The sequence below is a fragment of the Lolium rigidum genome, chromosome 6 (assembly GCF_022539505.1).
Source record: "Lolium rigidum isolate FL_2022 chromosome 6, APGP_CSIRO_Lrig_0.1, whole genome shotgun sequence".
Lineage (NCBI taxonomy): Eukaryota > Viridiplantae > Streptophyta > Magnoliopsida > Poales > Poaceae > Lolium > Lolium rigidum.
The window spans coordinates 47,579,235-47,589,746 of NC_061513.1; the positions used below are offsets into that span (position 1 = coordinate 47,579,235).

The 10,512-nt window shown below is 40.9% G+C and overlaps 1 protein-coding gene across 1 annotated transcript; it reads right to left on the reverse strand.

The window, feature by feature from the left end:
- Window positions 1–4,102: 4,102 nt before the first annotated feature.
- Window positions 4,103–7,514, reverse strand: LOC124660512 (beta-1,6-galactosyltransferase GALT31A-like). Its single transcript, XM_047198332.1, has 11 exons — window positions 7,348–7,514; window positions 7,142–7,181; window positions 6,988–7,052; window positions 6,698–6,906; window positions 6,560–6,623; window positions 6,395–6,473; window positions 6,203–6,323; window positions 6,007–6,094; window positions 5,543–5,668; window positions 5,317–5,426; window positions 4,103–4,592 (listed from the first exon to the last, which is right to left on the reverse strand). The coding sequence occupies exons 1-11, from the start codon at window positions 7,455–7,457 to the stop codon at window positions 4,441–4,443; spliced, it is 1,164 nt and encodes a 387-aa protein (XP_047054288.1). The 5' UTR covers window positions 7,458–7,514; the 3' UTR covers window positions 4,103–4,440.
- Window positions 7,515–10,512: the final 2,998 nt, after the last annotated feature.

Genomic DNA, 10,512 nt, shown 5'->3' on the forward strand with positions numbered 1-10,512 from the left:
TTACTTTGTTTTGTCACATATCCTAGCATGAGCATCTTTATAGTGCAACATAAAAAAAAATTGTACTGTCTAGATATTATCTCGTGAATTTTGTTCTTACCACCTTTCTCAAAGGCAATGCATCCATCAATTCATATAGATATAATATAATCGGACCAATTTACCGGGAAACTGGACAGAAATTCCATACACATCACGATTTATTTATTAAAAACTAACAAAAACCCTAAATACAAGCAAGCCACCGAGCAACCTAGACTTGAAGCATTGCGAGACCAAAAAGATGCAACAGAAAAGCAAACTATCAGTTTGAGCTCAAGTATTGTACAGGGAAATCAAAATCCAAATGCCATGGAGGCTTATAAATCTCGGCCTCTCCATACGCTAAAGAATAGTGGTGGTCGCCTTAATCAACAATGTCTGGTCGATGACAAGCTTCTACTTTCCAGAAGCTACAGCCACTAGCATGGCACAAACAAGCCTCACAACACCACATGCCACTTCCAATTGTCGGTCAAGATTCCAAGGCAACGTTTGGGAGGAGGGAATGACTTGTGGAGTTGCTATATTTGTCGAGTCCAACAAAACTAAATTTGAAGTTTTCACCTAGAGAACCACAACCCACCGGATAAAGGACACATCGGGTTGTACAATGACATCTCCAATAAGGGGAGAGCGTTTAAGCGTATTAATGGAGGCAAGGTTGCACATGCAACCATCAGACAACATCCATCACACGTACTCACGGGCCCAATGGTCCATCATGTGCATCCTTCGTGTCACGGTAATCCATATTGCTTGCCATCTTCTCAACCAAGAGCGGAAACATATTAGATTCGGATTGTAGTGGTCTCCTACTTTTGTTTTCATATCCCGAAAACAGATATGAATATGGGTGTACGATATTGGATAGAAATACAAAGCAAATGTTATCAAAATATACTAATCAAATGTTTACTCAATTTGAAATGGGTATGGATATCTAACAAATTTAGTGATAAGTTAGGTAAAACTAATAAGCCATCAACTAAACTATGTGATACAAAACAATACACTCATGTCATAAACAGGTTATCCATATACATAGATAAATATACCGCTACAATGCATGATAGTTTGTATGTTCGATCACACAAAAATTGTATTTAACCAGTTAGGATTTTAGGTTGGATCAATGGCATATACGGCTAAAATGACCAAAATTGGCTAACATGGTTTAGTTGACTTAAGAATATATCCACTTTCATATCCAAATTTGCTTCAAAATTCAATACCACATTTACATTCTAAATAAATTCAAATAATCTTCACATGCATTTTCATCTAAGTTTGGATGCAGATGATTTCCACATCTATTTTCACTTTCTCATAATCGGATATGGGATATTTAGGATGACCCACTGCCATTTTCACCCATAGTCTCGGCCCCGCAAACCAGCCATGATCCCATGCAAACACATATTGTATGTACCTTATGGCACCATCATCGTATAACTGTAAGATGCTCGTTGAGCCCCAAACTGGAGCCCATCGACACATTAGCGTTAGCGTCAACCGCCACCCGAGGAGCCTTGAGAAGAACTGCATTAGCTAGTTGAATTTGCCTCCTAGCTAGACAAAGACTCTCTTCATTGTAAACTCGCTTCCCGTGTAGTGACTATGATCCACCGTTATTTTTCAATGGTCTTTTCCCTTAGGAGAACGCATTAATGCATGCAACACTATAACACAACATTAATCATCACATTAATTGCTAAATCAGAAACAAATTAAAATATTCATATTCTAAACGGCTAACCTGAGTAGCAATATATTTGTGTCCCTGAGTTCGATGAAGGGACCTTCAAAACTAGATCTTATATTGCTATTTCCGATACTTTCTTGTGTGGTTGCTAGATTAAGAATGAACCGTTGCTAATAATAATTCATAGTTATCAGATAATTTTCAATCTACTCCCTCCATCCCAAATTAATACCGTGGCTCAAGAATACACTTGTACTAGACATAGTAATTATTTTGGTCCGAATAGAGTGAATGATTAGACACATTGTACTAGTGTTTTTTTAGACTTCATTGTAGTGTTGTTAAAAGCTATACATGTACATCCTCTGGGCAGGCCAGAAGCCCGAGGCTAAAATATCAAGCCTAGGCCCATCCCAGGCAAAAAAAAGTATGAAAGCCCATTGGGCCGTCAGGCCACAGGCCAGGCCCCTTCATTAAATCATCATTTTGCACTACCCAAGCCCGGCTCAGCCTAGATTTCAAGCCCGGGCCTGGGATTTTTGGGTTGGGATGGGCTAGCCATGCCCATGGGGTGCTCCTATATGTCGCTTTAAGCGATGCGATTGGGACCCATCGCCTGAAGGAAACACAACCTGGGCCGGGCCCATTTAACTCACCTAGCATCTCTGCCTTCGGGTCAGCACACGCGATGACGCGGTGAGTCCTTGGATCGTATCGTGTTATCTTCCGGTTTACTAGTGATTTTTATTTTGAAACTATTCAGATTTTGAATAAATATTTAAATTTGAAAACTGTTCAAATTTGGAAAAATGTTAAAATTATGAAAATGTTTAAGCTAGAAAAATACTAAGATTTGAAACTAGTTAAATTTTGAAAAATTTCAGTTCTGGAAAACATTTAAATTTAAAAAAAATGGATTTGAAAAATGTTCAGATTTAAACAGTTGTCAAACCCGAACAGTTTTCAAATCCAAACATTTTTCAAATCTAAAACATTTTTTTTCAGATTTGAATGATTTTCAAACCCGAGCAAGTTTTTTTGTCTAAATTTTTTTTCTAGATCCGAACAATTTTCAAATCTATTATTTCAGATCTGAACAATTTTCAAATCTAGAACAATTTTTTTCCAAATTTGTACGATTTTCAAATTCAAACATTTTTTTATCTAAACATTTTTTTGAAATCCGAACAATTAACAAATCTAAATATTTGTTTTCAGATTTGAACGACTTTCAAATCCAAACATTTTTTAACCAAAACATTTTTTTAGATCTAAACAATTTTCAAATCTAAATAAAAAAATTCAAATCTGAACATTTTTCAAATCTATTTTTTTCAGATTTCAGATTTTAAAATTGTTTAAATTTGAAAACTGTTCAAATATGAAAAATGTTCAAAATTCAAAATTGTTCAACTTAAAAAAACATATCCGAAAACTGTTCAAATTGGAAAATGTTCAAATTTGAAAATTGTTCAGCTTTAAAAAATATTCCAGTTCGAAAAAAAATGTATTTCAAAAATTGTTCAGATTTTGAAATTGTTCATATTAGAATAATAAAATATAAAAAAGATGAAATATGAAAAAGCCGAACATAAAAAGTAAAAGCCGAAGAAGAAAACCGAGCAGCAAAAAGAAAAATTGAAGAAAACCATGAAGGAAACAGCGACCTGATCAGCACAGAAACGGAAAAATCTTCTATCGCTAGTATTGGGCCGGCCCATGAAATTCTGTCTCTGAGCGGCGCCCCAGATACGCATCGCAATAAGCGATGAATAGGGATTGCCATGCCCATGTATGCTAAAAAACTAGAGAGTGTGTATTTAAGTGTTTCCGACTACTAAAAGATGCTATCAAATCATGCCACAAATTATTGGTGCAGAATGATGTTCCGTATTCTGACAACCAGGTGATTATAACCTACTCCCTCCGGTCTCTTTTAATTGACTCAAATTTAGTACAACTTTGTACTAAATTCGAGTCAATTAAAAAAGACCGAAGGGAGTAGTAGCTAAGTACTATATAATCTGGCATGTAAGTGTCACTAATTTCGCAATTACCATAAAACAATATTATCGAAGCATATCAGTATGAGATTAAGTTTTGAAGATCTCGCCTCAATAATGATGAAAAAGGTTCATCAATCGTTTTATATATGGTTTGTTTGAGAAAAAAATGAAGTTAGAATTCAGAAAATCTTGGTTAATGTCATTATGTGCATGCACCATAGAGAAACCGGATGAGCAGTACTTAGTTGTGCGCATGCCTATGATATAGTGTAATAAGAGCTTAATTAGTTTGATCAAGTTTTTTTGAAAGTCAAACTATGGTTTTCAGCATTTGCGGGAAGCACCCAGGAGATAATACTTCCTCAGAGGCCACTTACTGTTTCCAAGTCAAATATTCTGACCACACAATTTGCAGAGCTTTCCTGCATTCATTTTCACATACCGCATATCTTACACGATATAAAACCTTCACTATGCAGTAGTTCCGTTCAGATTCGTGTCGAGTGGTCACGTGCCAATGAATTTCCCCCGATTTGTGCCAATGAGCGGCCTGGGAATCCAAAATTTTGCAGCTCCGAGAGCCTGGACCACGGCACGACAACTGCTGTGTCTGCGTCTATGGAATGCTAGTAATTTACACGAGTTTACATGGAGCAACGCAAGGATGCCGGTGCCACCACCCCTTGGTTGTCAAGACTGCGCTTGCGGCAGAGCGGCCTCGCGATGTTCCCAGCATCGCTGGTGCACCTCCTGCATTCTCTCTGCCGGATTGCAGATGCCAGAGCAGTTCCAGTCGAAGGACGCCGCGCATGGATTCCCGGCCTGCGCCTTCCATTCGCAGTCTGCATGATCAGAGAAGATGTCACATTAATATATTCATCAGCTGAGATATGTTCCCGCGATCTGAACAGCGATCCAAAGTGCGTACGGATTGCAGCAAATGCCGGGTAGGCTGACAATAATGGTTGGTGAAGTGAAAAATTCCCAGCGATAGAGCATTAAGAACAACGTATTGATGGTCCAAGAAAGCAAATTGTACTGATGCTCATTCACCACATCGTACATGAGAAGATAGCTCCATGTGCTGTGTCCATGCCTACTGAAGTGCAATAGTCAAAAGAGTAACTAACTGGCAGAGAAGATAGGTCACCACCCACTAGACTTGCACTGGCTATCATTTTATTCTGAGTTCATTCGGGTTAAGAGTAATCATCAAGTACAAAGTGCTGGTAACATTCAGATCAATGAAATGCCCATGTGATGTAAGGACAAGTTTGTTGTGTAGAGCAATTTCTGGAGAGCTGGGGGACAGAAAGGTGGTAAAAGCAAGTCTTGAATCTTTGATTGTTGGAGAAAGGTGCTAGCCAACACTGTAGTTGTTAAGACCACTATATCATCTTTTTCTCGGTACAAAATTCAAAATGATTGGCTCAACTACTTAGTACTGTAAAGCACATACTTCCAGGTTAAGCGATGCCCTAATGAGTATGCAATAATTATCTGGATAAACTAGAGTAATCTGCTGAAGCAAAATGGAAAATGGATAGTAAAGAAGCAAGATGCAACCTGGGGGTGTACCACAACAGAGGCTTCTTTCATCAACATGCTCAACATCCAAACCGATCAACCAAGAACCAAATGATACATCTTCATTTGTATATTTGTGCAAGATATGCCTGAAAATGATAAACATGAGTGAAATGAAGCAGAATTTTATCTGGCATTGCATATCCACATATTTTTAATCATCACCTGGACGGGCGGGGGGAGGCATATCCACATTAGAACTCACCTGTTTGCCGATATGTATGTCGCCAAATCCCTTGTTACAGCATACAGCTGCCGTGTTGCATGCCGGAAGTAATTGTTACCGGCGGTCCCAAACTTCCAATGATCTGGTTCATAATACTTAGATTCACTGTGAACATTAAGCAGACAATATATTAAATCATTTTAGAAGAAATGCAGGTAAGATGAAACATCTGTTGGGAGCATATCTAGTAGGGTATGTCGTTATAATAAATTAATAAGAGAATGCAAACTAGTGATCTTCATCATTCGATGCATGGGAATGAATAATCAAAAAATACACAACTAACTTCCCCGACCGAATGGATGATAATTTTTCACCCCGCTATTCGACGGCTCATATCACGAGTTTGACCCCATTCCGTGGAAGTTCTCATCTGATACATCTCCCATATGTTTAGCACTACTTAAATCAATTAGAAACAATCTGGATTTCTGGTGTATTACTTGTTAGCAATAACAGGTCCGGATTTCATGCAGCCGATGTACACCCGAGGTTTCGATCTATGCCGTGCCAAAATCGATCCAGTAATGCCTGTATTAAGAGAGTAAATCTCAATGAGTGATATCAAAGATTGGTCACAATACCGATGAAACATTTAGCAGCAACGGCCAAAACTCAAAAGGCCCTGCCCTGGCATACCAATGTTTACATGAACATCATCATCAGCTTTGATATAGAAATCAGCATCCCACGTGGACAGAGCAGTTGCAAGAAACATCTGAATCTTCATAGGAAGCCCACCATAGCCTTCGACGTGATTCTGCAAGGGGAGTCAATACTGTTAGCCATTGGCAAAAGCTGAAGCATTTGAAAGTAATCGACCCAGCATACAAGTCTCAGAATGTCACTGTATTCTTTGTCTTCTGCATCTATGGCACGCTCCACTTCGCTGTCAGGGCTAGGATTTGCACTACAAGAAGCAAGCCCCAAAATTCAGTAAAATGTATTAGGCAAGAACAACGGCTATTTCTTCCCCTGATTTGGACTCGGCCACACCTTCGCCCAATAACAAAACGGATGACGATGCCCTTCTCCTTCTCCAGCCTTTGCAGGTGCACGCCTAGAAAGCATTGCATCAGACAGAAAACATAAACAATTGGACCGGCGTGTTAGGTTGAAAGGGTTCGAATCTACCTTGTGGCATCCACGTCTGCCTGAGAGAGTCTCTGCGGTTGCGGTTATCAAACGTGGTCATGATGCCCATGACGAAAAACATTCGGTGCCCCGTGTTCCCCCGGTCAACCGCCGAATCACTCGCCGGCGACGCGCCTTGGCTCCTCATCTGCTCAGCTCTAGCGGCAGCCAGGCGCATCTCGATGTCCGAAATCGTTCTGTCCAACGCGCTGCAAACAGGAACAGCATAAGCAAATCCAGACTCGGTACGAGAGATTCATGGCTGCTCAAAGGTTCAGAGACATTATTACATGACGACTTCGCTAGTCTGTGGCACTTGGTTCAGCACGGCCCTCGAGTGAGCAACAGAACTTGCCTGCAAATTCGAAACAGTTGGCAATGTGCACCTAAATCTGAATGGACATCAAGGCAAGATGGGGGAAGTGGGTTAGAGTGACGCATTACCTTGTTTGGGCAATCGGGTGGTTCGGGAACTGCCCAATACCTGCAAATGCAGAGCGAACATCACCACTTCCGCCCCCCCACGAAATCGACGAACATTGCAACGAATCGTGGCGAGAAAGAGAGATTCGGGCGGGTAAGGCCGAGAGAGAGCGAGAAATCCAAGAGAAACGGCGGATTTGGTGGGGGAGGGGGGAGCGAATGCGAACCGGTTGACGACGAAGACGCCGAGGAAGAAGCAGGCGGTGCAGAGCGCCGCCGCCCACCTCGTGGGCACACGGCCCGGCGGCGCCCTGTGCTGCGGCCTTGCCGCGGCCATCGCCGGCCGTGCTGGGGCCTCGGATTCCTCGTTCGAACGGGACGAGAGGGAAAGCCGTGTGAGAGGGAGAGCGTGAGAGCTCTCTGCCTTGGCCTGCTCTGCTCACCTGCAATGCAGTAGTGCTCAGTGCTCCGTGGACTCGGCTCATATACCCCTTCCCCTCCGTGATTTTTGGTGATTTTTGAGAAGTACACTTCTTTTCCACTTGCTGGTCTAATTATAATCAACTCGGTGATATTCACTTGGAAATTGTGTGTTTCACAAGTTTTTCATCCTTCTTTTTATAAAAACACTAGCTTGACAAGTTTTTTTTTATATTTCACCACTTGCTGGTCTAATCTAATGCACCAGTTGATTATTCATTCAATCAGAGATTTAACCGGAGTAATAGCAAAATTGACAGGTGGGCTTCGAGCGCCAATGATCTTATACACGAAGATTGTAAAATTCTTAAAAAATATAATAAAAATAATATGCTACCCAAAAATTGCGAAAAAATTGTGGATGCACTTAAGGATGTAATTAACCCTTTTTATATGAAATAACAAAGTTTACTCAAAACTATTTGATCATTTATTTTAAAAACAAATAATCAACTCACTAATTATATTGTAGTAAAATAATTGACCATCAAACATTTAATTTTATATATGCTTTATAGGGTGTAATGAACATATTTTCTGACATAAATTGTCCATCCAAAATTTTGCTTCGTGTCCTCACAAAAAGCACTCATATTTTTTCATAACTTGTGGAGGTAAAATTATTTTCTTATGTTTTGCAGATAATCATAATATTTATTTTAATAATTATTGATGTTTCTTATGAAATGAGTCTATTATAGCCTAGTGTATCCACACAAAAATCATACTTTTTGAATGACTGATTATTTTTTATGAATTTTAAAGCATTACAAAATCTTTGTATATAAATTAGAGCAGTGTTATTTTGAGTCCACCTGTCATTTTGCTATCAATTAGGTTAACACGTTGAGTGGATGACACACTGACTGGAGTTGCAACAGATTAGATCACAAGTGGTGAAATGTGCAAAAAAAAAAGACGTCCGACTAGTGGCTTGTGCAAAAGAGGGATGAAAAACTGGTGGAACGTGCAATTTCCTATGATATTCATAAACAACAAGTACAAATGCATTGTATACGATCACGTGTTCATGCTCTCACTGTATTTACTGAAAATTAGAGTTGTACATAACACCCAACACATATACACAAATCTCAACAACAATGAAAAACACATATTCTTGGATAAAATGGTTCTTAGAGCTTATTTAGTAATAGTTATTGCATAATTCCCTAATAAGAAATATATAAAAAGCTCGTGTACTTGTTTTCCGTTTGAAATGCCGAAACTTTGAAGCAAAGCAAGAGGAACCCCGTAAGCAAGAAAAGAAAGGAAAACCCATAAGCCACAAAAGTCAAGTACTGCTAGTACTCCGTACAGGTATTGTTATTTCTCTTGGAACTTGGCACCGGCCCGGTACCCGAGTACCAAGTACTTTTTCCTGCTGTCTAAAATAAAGTAAAGCACCGCGTTCTTTTCTAGCAAAAAGAAAAGCGATATTTACATCATTCCATGGACCAAGTCCACAGCGGCGACAGCAGCATTAATCACCACTGCAGGAGACCTGCGTCCATTCTGTACCGCGCGCATCGCTCGAAACGGTCGTGTCCTCTGGCGCGGCGGGGGAGAGCGCCTCGCTGGACCCGGCGTTCCAGGACACCGACGAGGCGACGACGACTAGTACAGTAGTAGAGGCAGAGCCCGAGGGCAAGGAGACCAGGTGGGCGGTGCACGAGGTCCACGGCGGAAGGTTCGTGGGGTCGCGCCCCCGAAAAATGGCGTGGCACGAATCCACGCGGGCCACCGCCGTGCGCACGTCCTTTATTTGGACTCTACAGTAAAGCCTCGCTTTCCGGCAGTGGGGGACGGCCAGGGATTTGTTTTGCTGAGCCCACCCTCATCGATCACTGTCCGTGGCTTTGTGCTGGCTATGCGCGGCGCTACATGGAAACGGTAGCCCATGGTATACACTACCCCTCCCCTCCGGGCGTCCATACAAACATACGGGAGATTTTTCTAAATTCTAGTGCACGTAGATACTCTTTAGTGCATAGAGATAGATAAAATTGCAACGTCTTTTTATAGACAGAGTTAGTGTGTGCAACATTTAGAGTGGACTTGATTTTTTTTTTAGCCCGAGCTACGTCTAACTCGATTTTCTGAAAAATTGGAAAACAACATTTTAAAGGTTTCCAACAAAAAACAAAAAAAAAACAGATTAGACAATGTTGTATTCTATCGATGTGCAGAAATCGAAATCCAAATGCCTTATATTCAGGGCTACACAAATAATAACGACATCTATCAGATTTTGAAAATTTGCACTATTCGCTATTATAGATGTTCGATATTGTCATTTCTGCACGACGCCGAATAATGCATTTCGAGTTGAAATTTCGCATGTTGGTAGAGCACAACATTGTCTACATGCAGATTTAATTTTAGAGTTTTTAAACTTTAAAATGAGGTTTTTGATATTTTAAAAAACAAGCTACACCCTAAACCCTAACCCTAATAGTGCATATTTTAAAAGATTTTTTTCACTAGTTTATGTCATAGAATACGGTGAGTGTCGTTGCCTATTCGACGGTACCTCGGAGGAGGGATCCTCACGAGGGGGAGAAGAAGTGAGGGCCATAGGGCGGAGTGCACTCGGGACGGTGGTACGCGATTTACCCAGCTTCGGAACACCTGCACGAGGACAGGGCCTACTGTTGCTTGTCTGGAATTATCTGGGCGTTTTCGCGTTGTTACAATGAGTTGTGGTTGTGCCTCTAGGGCTCCCGGGATCCAGCTTATATAGGCGCACGGATCTAGGGTTTACATGGAGAGTCCTAGCCGGGTTACAGATTGCCTAACTACGGTACAATGTCTTGCCGTGTACGTCAAGGATCCGCCTTCCATATACGTCGTACTGGATCCGGGTTCCTCATGGGCCTCCCTGGATCCGGCTTCCTCCGAAGGTCGGTTCG

Coding starts and splice junctions, on each gene's coding strand:
- LOC124660512 (XM_047198332.1), bottom strand. CDS start 7,457: ATGGCCGCGGCAAGGCCGCAGCACAGGGCGCCGCCGGGCCGTGTGCCC. Junction 7,182..7,347: donor GGCGTCTTCGTCGTCAACCG/GTTCGCATTCGC, acceptor CTGCATTTGCAG/GTATTGGGCAGTTCCCGAAC. Junction 6,324..6,394: donor ACAGTGACATTCTGAGACTT/GTATGCTGGGTC, acceptor CTCCCCTTGCAG/AATCACGTCGAAGGCTATGG.